At 39.7% G+C, this 18,269-nt stretch overlaps 1 protein-coding gene across 1 annotated transcript in view; it reads right to left on the reverse strand.

Moving 5' to 3' along the window:
• Positions 1 to 18,269, reverse strand: part of LOC141432267 (apoptosis-resistant E3 ubiquitin protein ligase 1) — a 73,350-nt gene that overhangs the window by 18,812 nt on the left and 36,269 nt on the right. The window contains exon 2 of the mRNA XM_074093815.1: positions 18,033 to 18,198. Coding sequence (XP_073949916.1) covers positions 18,033 to 18,198 — 166 coding nt within the window. The remainder of the gene's footprint in view (positions 1 to 18,032; positions 18,199 to 18,269) is intronic.

Genomic DNA, 18,269 nt, shown 5'->3' on the forward strand with positions numbered 1-18,269 from the left:
TTTCCAAGTTCCAACACTTGCTGAAAATTCATAAGAATTTGCAACTGAACTGCGGTTTTCTTCCTTTCGTGATGATTCAAATGAGAAAGAAAAAGAAAACCGAACTTTTGTTTCGATTTCCGAACAACATTAGCAATCTATATTAAATATATTGACCCGGATAACCTACGTCTTAAATCGAGTTTAGCTCGACATGTTTCGGGCTAATCCGTAGCCCTTCGTCTTCGGAGCAACGCGACTCAGCGGCTGCTGCAACACGCGCACTGCGCGCCGCCGCTCTGCTCGCGCGACTACAACATGTCGAGCTAAACTCGATTTAAGACGTGAGTTATCCGGATCAATATATTTAATATGAATGAGTCTCACGGTAGTTTCATGTTCAAAATTAGCAACCTAGTTTAAATAAATACTTAAATAAATATCACGAGAAAATTCACACCAATTGACCTAGTCCCAAAGTAAGCTTAGCAAAGCTTGTGTTATGGGTACTAAGCAACGGATAAATATAATTATATAGATAGATACATACTTAAATACATATTAAACACCCAAGACCCGAGAACAAACATTCGTATTTTTTCAGTTTAATACAAGCTTGTAGATCTTTAGTTTTTCAGACAGTTTATCGTTTCAAAACTTGCCATCAGCAGGTTTAATAGCACTTTGGTCAGAAGGTGCAAGCTTGGCGAAGCTCCAAAACTCCGTTCATAAAACAACCATTTCCATTGGCAATCTGCCCCCTTTAAAAAAGACACGAGATAGTGTAACGTTGCCCGGTTGCCAAACACTTTTTTGGGCCAAAACTTCAGCTTGCTATCTCAGTTTTTGGCAATTATAGGCCAAACCTTTGATTATAACTAATCATGGGGCCAAACTTTTGATACGTAACCGTACCTACTCTTATTTAATTTCAAACATGCTCAAATTACCTAATTATTGTTCTTTCACATCGACACAAGTAGCTGGTGAATGCGAAGTATGTACAGTCAAGTGTAAAAATAAGTATCTATTGGAACCACTCAAAAATATGTTACTTACTACGGCCTTATTGCGTCGGAAAAAGAGCCTGTGGTACTTATTTTTGAAACTTTGAATAAGTTCATATTTTTACACTTGACTGTACTTAATCGTTTTATTTTCTTAAGCGTAGCTTTAAGCAGTGGAATAGGTAAAGCATTTGCCTGAAATATCTATCCCATTTTTGACCCCCAAGGAAAAAGAGGGGTGTTATAAGATTGACCGCTATGTGTGGCGCCGTAGCTTAGGGAACGGCCTTAAACGGGTGGATCGATTTGAATGCAGTTTTTTATTTGAAATCAAGTTTTTAGCGATGGTTCTTAGACATGTTTCATCAAAATCGGTTTAGCCGTTTTTGAGATTGAACTTTGAAGTGACAAAGTCGGGGTTTTCCAATTTTTTGTTGGTTAGGTTATTACACGGTAAGTGTTTTAAAGAAATACGATCTGTGGAGGAAAACAGCCAGGAATACGCGGGATACGAAAGCATTTTTGCCCAAGCTGATACGACGACGTTTCGCCCGATCAAATTGTCTGATTAATTTCATCTATTTCCAACATCCGCATCCGCATAATCTATCTATTTCTCCCTCGCAGTACCGGCAGGGGCGTCTTTACCTATAGTGCAGGGTGTGCTGCACACGGGCGCAGTGGTCTACGCGTCATGTACTATTCCATTTTGACCGCGCGCTTCCTAGATGGCGCTAAAGTAATAATTGCACACGGGCGCTACATGGGCTAAAGACGCCGCTGACTGTACCGGTATAAGTAAAGTACTCGTAAATGTATGGGTTAGCCTGTCAGCATGATACACGGCCAATATCGTGGCGTTGCAGGTTCGAGGGGTCAGGTGCCTGCGGGGAAGGGTGCAGTTTACGGAACGTTATGGATATCGCACGGAACACTGACCACATATTACAGGAGTTGCCTGAGACTTAAAGAAAGAAAGAAAGAAGACATTTATTCACTAACACGGAAGACACACATATAGAGCAAATTTACACAAATAAACCAAAAAAAAATACACAAAAACACACATGATAATAGTAGCTACATACATATACTTATCTTCTTTACATGTTTTAATTCGCACGGCGCAATACCACGCCTTCAATCCATATTTTTTTGTTACGTTCCAAGCAGTATTACGCATCCCGTGTGGCATGTCAAATAGTAAGAGATTTTTAGAGAGTTTTTTTGCTTGCTTTCTGTAAGGAACTCTTAACGCGCGAGTCCAACATGCACTTTCTTAGCAGAGAGTAATCTCGCGGCGCCATCTCCTGTAACAAGTGCCCCGTGCGGTTACAGTTAAGTAGCCCTTAGCTACTGTTTCCATAGGGCGCCGCGATAGGTCGGGTCGGCTCTTAATATATACCTAAACAACCAAACACGCTTGCCTGTCCAAACAATTATACGGGGACAGAATATTCTGCTGCGTCTTGATTTATCACCTGCCGAGTCAATATTATTCTATAACAGAATTTAAGACAGAAGAGACTCGTTTAAGAGCTACGGTGCCACAGACAGACATACAGACACACATAGCGGTCAAACTTATAAAACCCCTCTTTTTGCGTCGGGGGTTAAAAACAACATCCATGTCGATTCCCGGCCTTGAAATGTCATCCGCCATCTTGAATCCAAAAAGTAATGACATATTCGTGATAAAGTTTTCGTTATTAAGATTTTTCGTGATAAAGTCTATTCGTGATATAGTTTTTCGTGATAAAGTCTATTCGTGATTAAGTTCTCGTGTCGTGATAAAGTCGTTCGTGAAAAAGTTTTCGTGAAAAAGTTTTCGTGATATGGTCTTTTCGTGATAAAGTCTATTCGTGATAAAGTTTTTTCGTGATTAAGTACTGACACGGATAATGTGGGCTATACAGCCAACTAATATTTTAGTCTCGTAGCTATTTTTGTGTATTATTTTATTTGTGTGACTTTCCGTAATTTCACTCTTCTGTGGCCCGGCGGAAGACCAGTGCTGGTTTTCAACCAGCGATATGCTGAGCCGGGACCTTTTTATAGCGGCAACACTTCTTATTTTTTTTTTCCTAACCTATGTAATGTGTCATTGACATCATTGCTGTTATAAATAAATGATTTTCTTTCTTCTTCTTACTTTCTTTGAATTTATGTGATTCTTCCACTAAACTCGAAGGTACAGTCGAACAAATTGAATCATGACCCAGGGTGGAAAACCATTTAAAAAATCAGATCACATGTGAAAAGGTTCCACCCAGTGTCATGATTCAATTTGTTCAACTGTACCTAATGATTATATCACGGGCAGGGATGCTTGGATTTAATTCCGACCCGCATTGGCGATCCCTTACTTCAAATAGCAAATTTACTGCATAAAACGGCTGAACCAATTTTGATGAAACATGTCTAAGCACCATCGCTAGAAAACCTGATTTCAAATAATAAAAAAACGCATTCAAATTGGTCCACCCGTTTAAGAGCTACGGTGCCACAGACGGACACACAGACCGACAGACAAACAGACACACATAGCGGTCAAACTTATAACACGCCTCTTTTTGCGTCGAGGGTTTAATTATTGAAATACTTGTGATGCAAGTAATTAAATAAGTAGGTAACATTGTAAATCTGTTTAAAAAAGTATATTTCCATGGGATAAAAACCGGCCAAGTGCGAGTCGGACAAGCGCACGAAGGGTTCCGTACCACCTATACAACATTCATTAGACATTAGCAAAAAGCGGCAAAAAAAATAAGCTTGTTGGATGGTAGCCCCTTAAATATTGTTTTTATTCTGTTTTTAGTATTTGCTGGTATAGCGGCCACAGTTAAACATAATCTGTGAAAATCTCAACTGTCTAACTATCACGGTTCTTGAGATACAATACAGCCTGGTGACAGACGGACGGACAGCGAAGTCTTACTAATAGGGTTTCCGTTTTTACCCTTTGGGTAGGTACGGGACCCTTAAAATCGGCACTTTTGAAAGAAAGAAAAGAAAGAAAATAATTTATTTATTACAGCAATGACACATAATTAGTAAAAATAACAATAAGAAATGTTGCCGCTATAAAAAGGTCCCGGCTCAGCATATTTTGATGATGTAGTTGCAGTATTTATTGTTATAATGGCGGAGGTCTACGACCGCATACCTCCTGACCTAGTTCCCAGACAGGTATATTGACGGATGGATCCGCACACCGGGACTTTCATTAGCGCCCGTTGTTTCGGGAAGTGATGTTGCCAATCATCATCATCATCCCAGCCTATATACGTCCCACTGCTGGGCACAGGCCTCGTATCAGAACAAGAGGGCTTGGGCCATAGTTCCCACGCGGGCCCAGTGCGGATTGGGAACTTCACACGCACCATTGAATTGCTTCGCAGGTTTGTGCAAGTTTCCTCACGATGTTTTCCTTCACCGCAAAGCTCGTGGTAAATTTCAAATGTAATTCCGCACTATTAACCATTGAGGAGTTCCCTCCTGCGGAGACGAACCTGGCAGGACCACCAGATTATTGTATTGTCACCAAATTTACATAAGTACCTATGCCAAATTTAAAGTCAATTGGACCACTGGAAGTGCGCCCCAAAATGGGGGCCATTATACGTATTATTACTATCGCGCCCCAAAATGGGGGCCATTATACGTATTATTACTATCGCGCCCCAAAATGGGGGCCATTATACGTATTATTACTATCGCGCCCAAAATGGGGGCCATTATACGTATTATTACTATCGTGCCCCAAAATGGGCGCCATTATACGCATTATTACTATCGCGCCCCAAAATGGGCGCCATTATACGTATTATTACTATCGTGCCCCAAAATGGGGCCATTATACGTATTATTACTATCGCGCCCAAAATGGGCGCCATTATACGTATTATTACTATCGCGCCCCAAAATGGGCGCCATTATACGTAGGTTTCTTGGGCAACGTGTTTAAAAGATACACTTTAGCCAGACCCCGGAGGCCCGATGCTAACATAATAACAACGTAATGAGGCCATAAATCCAGCGCCGCATCCATTGTCCTCCGCCACAACTTCATGAAGTAATAACGGCACGACACATTTATTATCGCGCGAAATGAACGCCATTATGTATCGTTATCATTATGAGTAATGGATGTATATACGTTTCCAAAAATAGCATAAAAAGAGAAGCCAAAGATGGGGTCAACTCTAGGTATGGCAGTGTCGTGGCGCTAAGAGACGATTCCCACCGGATGTCAATTTTTCACCGAAATGAATAAACGATTACACGAATTCGGTTATCGCGCGCTGTTGCCTCGGGAACTGTGCATTTTTCCGTTATAAAAAGTAGCCTAGGCCACCAAAAATCACGTCGATCCGTCGCTCTGCGGGGATTCCACGAAATTTGAAAATCGAAGTTCGCGCCGCTCCGTCCCTTTCACTCTCGTATTAAAAAATATAAGCGTCAGCGGGAGGGCAACATACGAAGTTCGAGTTTTGCACTTCGTAGTACAGGGCCTGTTTCGACGTGAAAAACGGACACACAAAAACACACTTTCGCATTTATAATATTAGTATGGATTACTCGTGTAAGCATATATGATACTTTAGTTTTAAATGCATCTATTTCAGAGGTTTTCAACCGGTGTGCCGAGTATATTTTCAGGTGTGCCGCGATCGCCGCAAACGAAAAAAAGTGTGCCGTTAAAACCAAAAGATTGAGAAAGCCTGATATATTATTTTTTTATCACTCTCGGGAACATAATGTAAACATGATTGGTTATTTGGAGTCTTTTTGTATTTTTTTATTTCAACTCCAAATTTGTTACTTTTACAAAAAGACTCCAAATAACCAATCATGATTGATTGCTTAGTAAGCGAACATCTCTTGTCTGGGTGAGCGGTTGGTTTCCGAAAATAATGTTGACGTCTTCGATGAGAGGCGAAACATAGATGTCGCTAGTGCTGCTGCCCATAAGTAGGTAAAGTAGAAATAAGCAACCTGAGATTATGTATGCATCAGGAAATTCGTGTCTAAATTCCTGTCCAGCGGTGGTGTAGGGTTATAGCGCGCCAGCACGGATTGCTGAGGACCTTGGTTCGATTCCCAGCGCTGGTCTCTTTTTCTGGTTTTTCTGTGCATCCATGTCTCAGTTTGTATTTTCGATATAATGTAAACACACGTTTTGTGTTTTTTTATTCTTTAGTTTGTACTAACTAGATACGCGAGCGAAGCAGCAGAAAACAGCTAGGAATCTCATAATTAAACTTGCGAAATAATAGACCATTAAACTAAGTATTAACGTCCGGCGGATGCTGCAAGCATCCCTGAATAATACACTCCAGTTCAGAGTTTTGAAGGCCCGTAAAATAATAAACTACGTTGCAGCTGGGCATGCGGCTTTTAAGCGAAAACCGGCGAGTTTATCGTTTGGGGAAGTTTTTGTTACCACTTCAGTTTGCTCATAAAGATTGAGGCCGTATTGTCTGCGCAGTGTACCGCAAAGTACATACACGTAGGTATGACGAGGTCATTAGTTGGTGTGCCTCTGAAAAATAAGGTTATCCCATAAAGCTGAAGTACCTGGGTGACTGCTCGGGCTAAAACCCGGTACCAAGCGTTTTCCCAGAGATAGGTAAGACCAAGCTAGATCGATTATTCATCCTCGAAAACCCCAAAATACCAAATTTCATAGAAATAGTTGGAGCCGTTTCCGAGATTCTGATTATTATATAGATTAGATAGATAGACGGACGGAACAAAAATACTTACACACATGTATGTAAAAACACACATTATTCATTTACGGTGTCCTTCCAAAAATTTTCGTTTTCCTCAATGTACAGTCGAACGGTTTTTTCTTTATTTCCTCGCATTTGTGATGAAAAGTAGTGTTCAACTTGAGTGTAAATGATCAATTACAACCCTTGTTTATCAATCTACTATTTAACCCTAGATCGTGCAAGTCGCCTTAAGAAACTGAAACAATTAATTTGCTCACCCGCGACCTTATGTGTGTGTTCATGCAGGTCCTCCATATGTGTTCCTCCTCCGTATGTGTTCTTACAGTGTGGAGATGGAGGAACTGCGTGAACACACATCTCTTGCATAAACGTAGCTATCACAAGGTCGCGGGTGAGCAAAGTAATTGTTTCAGTTCTAATCTTCTAATGGACCTCCGCAAAGTAACGCTTACTATTTTTGGTGTACAATAAAGAGTCATTGTATTATATTGTATTGTATTGTATCGCCTGTTTCAATAAATTACCTACCAATTTCATCATTGCTTCACCACGTCGTCACTCTAATAAGGACAGATCACTTTTACCAATCGTTGACAGGAAGAAGGTACATTAGCCTTAATATGCACCCTCATCATAATGGTGTGGTCTGATCAGATAGCCTCCTGCCGCACGTCGTTAGGCTACTTAAGCACTATGCGGTTCACCGCGCGGTTCACTGTGCCGTCCCTCTTCAAAGTATCGCTTGAGAAAGAGACGGCACGCTTAAACGTCGCGGTTAGCCGCATAGTACGTAAGTGATCTTACAAACGTCAGCACGTAACGGGCGCGGGAGCGGAAGAGATAGATAAGTTATTACCTTAGATAAATTATAGGCGGATATTACTAAATCCCTGTCTATTCGGTCCCTCTTAGCTGAGGACTTTAAATACTTTGATTAATTTAATTTCTAATAACTACTTCATCATCATCATCAACAGCCGGAAGACGTCCACTGCTGGACAAAGGCCTCCCCCTTAGAACGCCACAATGAACGACAACTCGCCACTTGCATCCACCGGTTTCCCGCTACTCTCACGATGTCGTCAGTCCACCTGGTGGGAGGCCTGCCAACGCTTCGTCTTCCGGTTCGTGGTCGCCACTCGAAGACTTTTCTCCCCCAATGGCCAATAACTACTTAATGGAATGTAAATAATTTCAATTTGATATAATTTAATTTAATGTATGTAGAGCATGTAATAATGGGATTAACTCCTAAATAAACACACTTATTATTATTCATAATATAAGCATTGGTGTGGCAGAACTACTCAACTCTGACGTCATCATTAAAAAAATGTTTAAGGAAAAGTATTAACTTTTGCAAAAAAAAACTTATAATTGACTTTTCTATACAAAAAAAAAGTATATTTTTAGACAATCTCACTTATTAGTTAATCAATCAGCAAAAACAACAATTAACGCCTGAAACTTGAAAAGTCTGGAGCATTCCAACAATAATAATAAAAAACGGAGAAACCAATGAATATGAGAACGAGCAGCGTCGTAAAAGCAACGTGTTGCAGATTGTTTTCTTTTAGGGTTCCGCAACGAAGCAGAAACATAAAAACCCTTACGAAAAACAGTTTTATCTGAACAATGGGTATGACAAATTTTCTATCCCTCTAAGTATACACATAAAGTGAACTCATTAACCCTTTACCAGGCCCCTTAGAACTAGCGTGTCTTCATACGTACTTTATATACTGTTACAACCGTATTTAACGCCTTGTAAAAAATGTATTTACGAAAGTCGGAGATGTTCCTTTAAACCAGAAATAAAAATGTGGGTTACGGTTATCCCATCGCCTGTCTAAGTAATTAACTGTCATACTCGATTTTGTCTTATTATATTCTTGATCAGGCGAAGGGATATATTCCTCCCACATCTTATTCTTCAGGGAAAGTCTTTAAAAGGAGATTTTACAGCTAGGTACATGAATTCGCTCTAGGTTGAACACAAAAACAGTTTTATTACTTACGCGAGTTTTTATGACACGACAAGACAATTTACCGGGCCATGGGAAGAATAGCTCCCACACAGTTAAACTCTAATAAGGTCATGGGATAATGTCAACCCACATCCTAATTTTGGTCATACACAAAAATGCATGAATATTTAGCAATGTTTAAGATTACATTACCTTTCAACACTCAAAATGTATAAAATATCAAAAAAAATTTCGATCTATGTACTTCTGTTTCATAGAAATTAAGGAAAGTGTTCCAATGTCTTCGTAGTTTACTGAAATTAGAGTTCAAGTGAATCTAAACGGCTGCCAAAGATATATTACGCGATTTAGAAGCGTGTTGTGAATGAAGATAATAAAATACTATTTTCAGGGATCGACAAAATATTTTGTAGGAGGTTTGGAGTTAAAACCTGACTACGGTAACCCATATAAGATGTGGGAGGAATATATCCCTTCGCCTGGTAAAGGGTTAAAAAATTGTGACACAGAAGTTTTCAGCTAAATCTCCGATATTTTGGCGTTGTGTCATTCGTTTCATTGTCAATGTTTTGTCGTCGTCGTTTTGCCAATCTATTAACTCTGTGGAGGGAGGCTCCAATAGAGAGATCTCTCTCCAGGCATGTGTTCGAAAGAAGAAGAAGAGCGTCGGAACTTGTATATATGCGACCGCGTTGAGAATACGGTCGGAGTTTCTATCGTTGTTCACTGGATGGCGCTAAAAGTCGCTACAACTCCCTATCGGATACAGCAAAACCGGATCATTGTATTCACACTGGCTAATCAGTTTTGTAGGATCCTTCAGTGTGGATCTGGTTTTTTGCAGGATTCTTGTTCCGAGCTTGTGTAGGTATGTTTTCTATTGTACTTTGAGCTTTGTATGCTGTTTTGAATAAAGATTCTATCTATCTATCTAAATGCAAGTTAATTGAAATACTGTTACCGCTAAATCGGATTCGAATTTTAACGAACAACCGTACCGATTTGCAGTCGCAAAATTGGATGACGCATTTTACAGGAACCATTTTACTGTCGGGTACTGCAACCGTAAAGTCCAACCAAATGCAAATTAAAGCCCCTTTGCTATTTGATGGTCCCGCCGTTAACCCGGCTCGCGCTTGGCCGGGTATCCTCCATTTACATTTAACGGTCTCGCCGGCCCGGGCAGTTCAATTTTTAAGCGTGGCCCGGATTTGGCCCCCTACCCTGGACCTATGGGAATCCCCGTAGACAGATATTTTGCATAATAATTATATTAAAGGGTATTTTTTTAAAGCTGGACGGGAAAAGGGTTTAGGATGTATGGCATCTTAAAGGTTGAATCGAGTGGGCCAATTTCGGTGTTTTTAGGGTTCAGTACTCAAGATGTCCAACGAGACCCACTACCACTACTAAACCTCCACTGTCTACCTGACCAGATAAGTATAATTTCCTTGCCGAAAGTATAGGATGTCAACATGACATCAGTAGCACAAAGATTCCATCCTGAACGTCTTGGTTCCTTGATTGTATTTACGTTACCTACCACAGCACGCGCTTCAAGACGCCTAAAGCACCGTTTAGACCATTAAGAACTAGCATACAAGATGCATTACATATCGCAGACTATTGAGGGACCGTGAATTTAGTTTGTCAAACAAATACCGCAATGTAATGAAACTGAAAAATATTAAAAATGAATCGGATACAAAATTCAGATCTATTGTCAAGAAGCAAGAAGACATTAATATCAAAGGCGTATTTGGAAATTATTCCGATCCGCATTAGCGATCCCTTCAAATAGCGAACCTACTGTGTTAAAAATAAAGTTGTGTTAAATACTTGTGATGTATACATATCATTTAATAATATTGTAAATCTGTTTAAAAAAAATATACCACGTTGAGTTTCTTGCCGGATTCTTCTCAACAGAGGTTTTTCCGAACCGGTGGTAGATTTTTTTTTGACATTCATAAGTGCTTGTTATAGCCTAAATTGAATAAAGATATTTTGACTTTGACTTTGACTGGCATACAAGTTCTCGCATAGTCTAAAATGGGGCTTAAAACCGAGTTTAGACTTGCAAGAAAAATCGTGCAAGTTGCATTACATTGCGAGGCCGTAAGGCCAATGAGTTTGTAGTGGTCAATCGAGCGCCGCAATGTAATGCAACTTGCACTATTTTTCTTGCAAGTCTAAGCTCGGCTTAAGATGTAAGGTGCAATGAGGTGTTGCATCCAAACCAAAGAACGTTTCTCTCACGCTCCTGGTTGCCTAACGAAAACGTTCACTCCGGATCACTCTTTGGTAGGCAATTACTGTCTGTGTCTATCTAGATCAAAATGTAACCCTTGTATACTTGTTCTATTACTTATTCTGTGCCTTGTAGCAGTAAAAAACCGGCCAAGAGCGTGTCGGACACGCCCAAGATAGGGTTCCGTAGCCATTACGAAAAAAAAAAGTAATATTATGTGCGTTATAACAGAATTAAAACACTTACTACAGTCTTAAGATTTATTACCAGAAAAAAGAGCGTATCTTCACGGCACTTACTCGTACATCTTTTTGTTGAGAAGCAAAGTTTTTCGGCAATAACTTAAAAACGGTATATCTGATCATGTTGAAGAAACTAATGTTCGTTTAAAGTATTTATTAAGCGTTACCTTTCCATATTTATTGGACAAACGGTTTACAAGATAGAGGGGGGGACACAATTTTTGCTACTGTGGGAGCGATTATTTCCGGAAATCTTCACTTAATAAAAAAAGATTTTGAGAAACCTTACTATCTTTTCAAAAGAGCTGTCAAACTATGTGCCACACGTTGAAACGAGTTAAAAAAATGTTTTCAATTTCTGTTACGACGTGTATGGAGTGCCCCCCCTATAAATATTTATTTTTGTAATTTAACTACAAAACTAAATAGCGGCTTTGACAAGACATCTGTACTCCAAATTTCATTGATATACATCTTGTAGTATTCGAGTAAAATGGCTGTGACATACGGACGGACGGACAGACAGACAGACGGACTTGACGAAACTATAAGGGTTCCGTTTTTGCAATTTTGGCTCCGGAACCCTAAAAAGGGGCAAGCCTCGCGCCAGTTCGAAATGTAACTAAAAACGGAGTTATTTCCGCAGCTTCCTCGCGCGGATTGAATCATCCGTCGAACGTTCCAGAACGACTGCTTCGGCAAGTTACGGGATTAAACTTCTATACCAGCGATGTTCAGACTTTCAGACTAAAGACAAATAAATGGGTTAGCAACGTATGGTTCAGTCTTTGGAGACATGTAGGTAGACTGCATGTTTCTTACATCAAAACGGCGGGCAAAATTTGTTCACAGCGCGGATTTGTGAACCTTTCACTTTAGTTTGTTGACGTCCTTGACAGAGGTTGTGTCAAAGCAAGATTGATGATTGATGCGCCGCGCGTTTGGTTCCAAACAGCCAGTCTAGTGCCGTAAGGTACCATCAGCCAAATATGTGGTCTACCACCCTAAAGTTGATAATCGTTTGCACGTCATAAAACAATAATGCCAATCGACGTGTCTGTCAACTTGAAAGTTCGACTTTAGTGACATATTCATATGATAGGAACTTCTTTGAAAACCACTATTTGGTAGACCACTTATTTGGCTGATGGTACATAGATGTTAAACTACCATATCACTTGTGTATGTAATATGTAATATTACTTTATACTATATCCTCACAAATTTACGAAATAAGCTACACACTACTGGCACAAGAGGCATTTTATCTTAGCCCTCTAGGTTGGTAACGCACCTGCAATCCCTCTGATGTTGCGGGTGTCCATGGGCAGTGGTGATCACTTACGATCAGGTGACCCATTTGCTCGTTTACCTTCTTTTGACATTAAAAAAAGAAAAAAAAGAAATAAGCTATAGAAACCCCTATCGCGACCTGCACTTTGAGAACCGCTGCTCTACGCTGCATGTATATGTATATCATTCAAGCGCCATCGGAGAATAAGGAATGGAATGAAAATCGCTTTCAGTCAGAAGTCAGCTAGCGCGAGGGTGAAATATTACCGATGATCTTCTTTACGCGGCGGCCGAGCTTTGCTTGCAATTTTTTTTTGGAGTAGATGTATACGTATGTTTAAGGCGCGCTTATAGAAGAATTTTCGGTATTTGAGGGGGTGAAGCAGACGACGCGGTGGAGGCGAATGCGGGGCGACTCGCGTGTCTGTCACGCAGCCCGTTGACGGCCTTATTCTGTTTGTAACGTATTCTGGTTAATGTGAATTCCGGATTTTTCCTTAAATTATAATTACACATTTTTTTGGTTTAATAAAGAAAATCTTGGTTTAATATGAATAGTCTTGGTATAAACAATTTATTTATACCTCTTCATGCCCACAGTTTGATTTGTAACGTAGGTAATGGATAGACATTTAGACTAAATAGGTCGAATAGATAGATATGACAGATGGCATGCTCTTGTTTCGGAGGCCAAGACCCTCTTTGGGTCCCTGAGCCAAATTAGTTAGTTAGATAGCTTATTAGTCTGGTCAACATTTAGGATACTTATGTTACGAAAATAAATATTTTTTGGATATAATAAAAAATTGCTCTAAATCGGATTCCCCGCGGACGCAGTCGACGGCAACAATTAGTTTTTAAATTATTATAGCTCTTCCAAAATTGTCTGGAGCATGAAGCGATGCTTTTCTTATTTTCATGACTTGAGAAGTATGGATATGTAGGAGAAAGTTATTTATCTTCAGTCAGAGGAGATTCCAAAGTTGATTGTCTGGAGCATGAAGCGATGTTTTCGCTATTTTCGTCGCTTGAAAAGTATAGGATATGTAGAAGAAAGTTCTTTTTCTTCAGTCAGGAGGAGGTTCTACAGTTATTTTCATGAAGATTCTTTTTACCTTAGTGGCATTCCCAAGCTCGACGGGAATCAACAATTTCGGGTAGTAACCAGTCCATATAAGGGTTATTATTTCGAGACATTCAATAGTGTTCAGACTCAAATTTCAAGTTATAAAATTAGAAATATATCGTTTATTGTTTTAAGTGCTTAGGATATTATCACTGAAACTGCGGTAAATACATTTTATTCTATTTTATCTTTTTTTCCACAATAACTTAAATTTTCTGCACAAAAGTCAGTTACGTGGTCAGGTTCGGATTATCCCTGATTACTTGTAGTATTGTAAAAAATACAAGGTATAGAAAAACTTGCTGTTAAAACATGATTGAATGTTCATAATATGATATACCAAGCATGCAAACATAAAAAAATTAGGACATTGATAAGACTATTTTTTTCTACATTTCCCGTTGTTCAAAATACACCATCTTTTCGTGGTCACACTTATTAAGTATATTTTAAACAAAAAAAAAGAGGTCAAACCTCCTGTAAATCCTTTTTTAACTATAAGCAACTTTGAAAATAAGACTGCGTCAATATAACGTATAATGTTTATCGCAAGTCATAATTATTTATCTATAATTAATGTAATAAGGTTCAGTTAGATTTGCGTCAAAGATCGAGCGTCATTTTCGTTACGGTTGCGACTTGGAAGTATTGGGTAAATAAATATAATGTTTTACTGGTGCTGTGCATTTGCAGTTAAGTTATTCAATATTGATTTCATTGCTTCAAATCTAATAGGATATTTACTGCAGAGCCGCGAAAGTAAGAGCTTTTCAATTTCGTGGTCATCATTTTCGTGTCCTATGGGCCACGAAACTCACCACGACCACGAAAAAGATGATATTCCTACAAGTAGAAAAAATACAGAACACTTTTTATAGAATTTTCTGCTTTTTACAGTGTAATCGTTTAATGCGGTTATTGATTTAATTGATTTAAACGAAGAATGGTTGACCGTCAACAACATTTGCTCCAGGTTGGTTATAGGAATTATGACCAGTGCGTCGCCAATTTTGTTAACTGGCGAGAGGTTCAAAGAATTATTTTTGCCCTGAATGTACGTGTGAAATGTATAATATCTAAATATTAAAAGAAACTTCGTCATTTACAGGAGCATTTTGTTGTAACATAATTTCGTTCTGGTTTACCGTAGACCTGCACGGGGGGGAAGGTATTGAAAACTGTTTTGGTTTGTGAGTTGAAGTTATTAATCTTACTTTAATTAAGTAATTTCTACATAGTATTTAAAAGGTTACAAAATGACAATTTGAAGTCGTCATTTCGTGGTCAAGTTTTAATTTTTTTTTATATAGATATCGATTGTCTATTTCTGTTGATACCTGATTAATTAAATAATGCTTATTCGTTTCCTCATTATGATCGGATTTTCATTCAAATAGTACAATTATAAGATTTTAAAATAAACAAAATGTTCTTTTTCGTGGTCTCGATGCTCATTTTCGTTACCGTTAAAATTGGATTTTTGCTTTTTTTAACCAAAAAAAACTTTATCGATCTCTTATAATATAAAGCATCTTATCGGTACATATCCTTATGTTCAAAATAAAACAGACCACATCAAAATGTGTGTTTTTATTTCTGTAACATTTATCTTACACCTCAAATAATTACCCATAAAAGAAATTAGTTTTGTCTTTCATTTTTTTCCCAAAATGTATCATCTATATATAAGTATGATTACTGTTTTGAGGTGATGATTTTCACCAACTCCACACAGCAAATATACACTGTGCTCAACACGTGACATGGAGACCTTGGATCTGGTCATACCAGTTACCATTTTTGTTAATTTCAGTAGTTTTAGTTTCCTTTTCATAATTCTACATCTGAATTTCGTTTTCTTTTGATACCTTTTTCAAGTCCATTTCTAAAGGCTACACTTCAACCGGGCACTTTATTTCACTTTTACTTAAAGATGATACATTTTGGGAGAAAAAAATTAAAGACAAACTAATTTCAAAAATTGAAAATACAAACTGAAATATAGATGCACAGAAAAACCAGAAAAATAAAGACCAGCACTGGAAATCGAACCCAGGTCCTCGGTATTCCGTACCGCGTGCTATACCGCTACACCACTGCTGGTCCACCAGCAGTGGCCAGCAGTGGTGGTTGACCGCAGTGGTGTAGCGGTATAGCACGCGGTACGGAAACGAGGACCTGGGTTCGAATCCAGTGCTGGTCTTATTTTTCTGGTTTTTTCGGTGCATCTATATTTCAGTTTGTTTTCAATTAGGTTTTACGGGATGACCGTAAGAGAAAAAAAAAATTGGAATGGAAATAAAAAATATAAAAGATTCCAAAAAACCAATCTTGAATTTACGTGAAGGAAATTACAAATCGAAGTCCCTATAATAAATAAGTCGCTGATAAGGTAGGCGGTAGGCGGGTCGTAATGTACGGTCTGGTACACACGGACCGCACCAATTGCAACCGGCTGTAAAATGGCAGAACTACATCAGAACTGCGTAAGACTGCACTCCGACTGCCTAAAATGGCAGTTGGAATGCAGTCCTCTGACATCGGGTCCAGTGCTGGTACAGTTGTACTAACTGCGCAATAACTGCATCCAAAACTCCCATTTTGCAGCCGGATTGCAGTTGGAGTACATGTTTTTGTCAATAATTTACTAGTGCAACCAAGTGCAACCATCTTATTTTATTAAAATAATTTATGTTAAATAACTTGGCTGAATGCAAGATATTACCTTTGCCTGCAAAAAAGTGAGAAAATCTAAACTTAGATCGAAACTGTTGCATCTACTATCAGAAATGTCAGTGAAAACTGTCAAAGGGATCAAGCAGGGCTACTACGAAACTCGAAACTAAAGTTCGTGTCATGCGTCCTCTGACACTTATACTATTTAATACGAGAGCGAGAGGGACGGTACGATACGAACTTCGAGTTTCGAGTTTCTTAGTAGCCGCAAGGTTCGCCGCATGTTCGCCGTGAGTAGTATAGGTTATACAACGTGCCTACAATTTGTATGGCAGTCCGCGGTAGAATCTGGACGAAGCCGTCCGCGTCCGTGAGCAGCCGAGGCCGCGCCCAACAAGCTTGCGGTCGTAGTACGTATGTGAAATCCGCTCAGCAGGGCTGCTACGAAACTCGAAGATCGGGGTTGCGGTCCTCTGACACTTATACTATTTAATACGAGAGCAGAGGGATGTACGATACGAACTTCGAGTTTCGAGTTTCATAGTACCGCAAGGTTCGCCGCATGTTCGCCGTGAGTAGTATAGGTTTATACAACGTGCCTACAATTTGTAGGCAGTCGCGTAGAATCTGGACGAACCGTCCGCTTCCATGAGCAGCCGAGGCCCGCGCCAACCAGCTTGCGGTCGTAGTACGAATGTGAAATCCGCTCAGCAGTGCTGCTACGAAACTCGAAAGATCGTGGGTTGCGGTCTTCTGACATTTATACTATTTAGTACGAGATCGAGAGGGACCGCGGACACGAACTTCGAGTTTGGAGTTTTCGTAGTAGCCCTGCTGACTCGGCCCGACTCCGGCCGGTCGATTAGTGTGTGTAGGTAATTCGTTTAGGTACTCTAATGCTTCTCATATGTGCTCTGAGTTCACTATGCGTTTCCTCTTCGCTTAACTTTTTTAATACTGCGATTACCCATATTATTGCTCTCAAAAGTAGTACAGCGCGTTAGAAAAATGTGCACAGGTCCGTCGTCGACTACGTACACGCGTGTACTGGCGACTGGGAAATACTTGGCCGCCGCCGCGCGCTAGAACCGTTTTATTTGCCAAAGACGAAATAAATTGTATGATTGATGTACTCAACCTATTAAAAATCTATGAAGCATAAATCTAAATCTACTAAAAACTATTTAATAAAGCAAATTTGTGTTGATATTCATAATAGTTTTAAATATTTGGTTTAACGTGTAAACGAAGGCTCTTTTTCAAAAAATAATCTATCGAGGTTTTTGTCAGCAATCGTGTTTTTGATGAAGTCAAAAACTAGCTAATAGACTGAAAATATACATATAAAAAATTGCAGTTGTAAGTATGTGTAAGTATATTTTAAATATTTTCTAAAATTGTAGTTTTCACTACGTACAGCGCCTTAATGTGCTTAAGCTTAGCGTGCGCGTAAATATTTTTCATTTCAAACAATCCATTACAATTCGAAAACACGCGATCCGAGATCCCCGAAAGATCAATGTATAAATAAATAAATATATGCCAGCCGTTGATGCAACACACCGCGGGCCCAGCGGCCGCTCGTCCGCCGCCGGCAGCTAACACACTCACTTGGTGTAGGCGTGTTGCAGCCGATGCGTGGCGAGCCACTGCCGCAACACGAGCCGTTGTTGCAACACGCCGCGCGCCCAGCGGCCACTCGTCCGCCGCCGGCAGCTAACACACTCACTTGGTGTAGGCGTGTTGCAGCCGATGCGTGGCGAGCCACTGCCGCAACACGAGCCGTTGTTGCAACACCTGCGCCGCGCGCCGTAACCTCCGCTCCTCCGCCGCTGGCAACTCCGGCAGCCGCTCGAACTGCTCCGGCGAACCGCAACCAGATAATGTTGATATGCCTGTAACAACACGACATTCTATTGTTTTCTTACAATACAGAATAATATCGAGAATCGCAACGGGACTGAAA

The sequence above is a fragment of the Choristoneura fumiferana genome, chromosome 10, assembly GCF_025370935.1.
Source record: "Choristoneura fumiferana chromosome 10, NRCan_CFum_1, whole genome shotgun sequence".
Lineage (NCBI taxonomy): Eukaryota > Metazoa > Arthropoda > Insecta > Lepidoptera > Tortricidae > Choristoneura > Choristoneura fumiferana.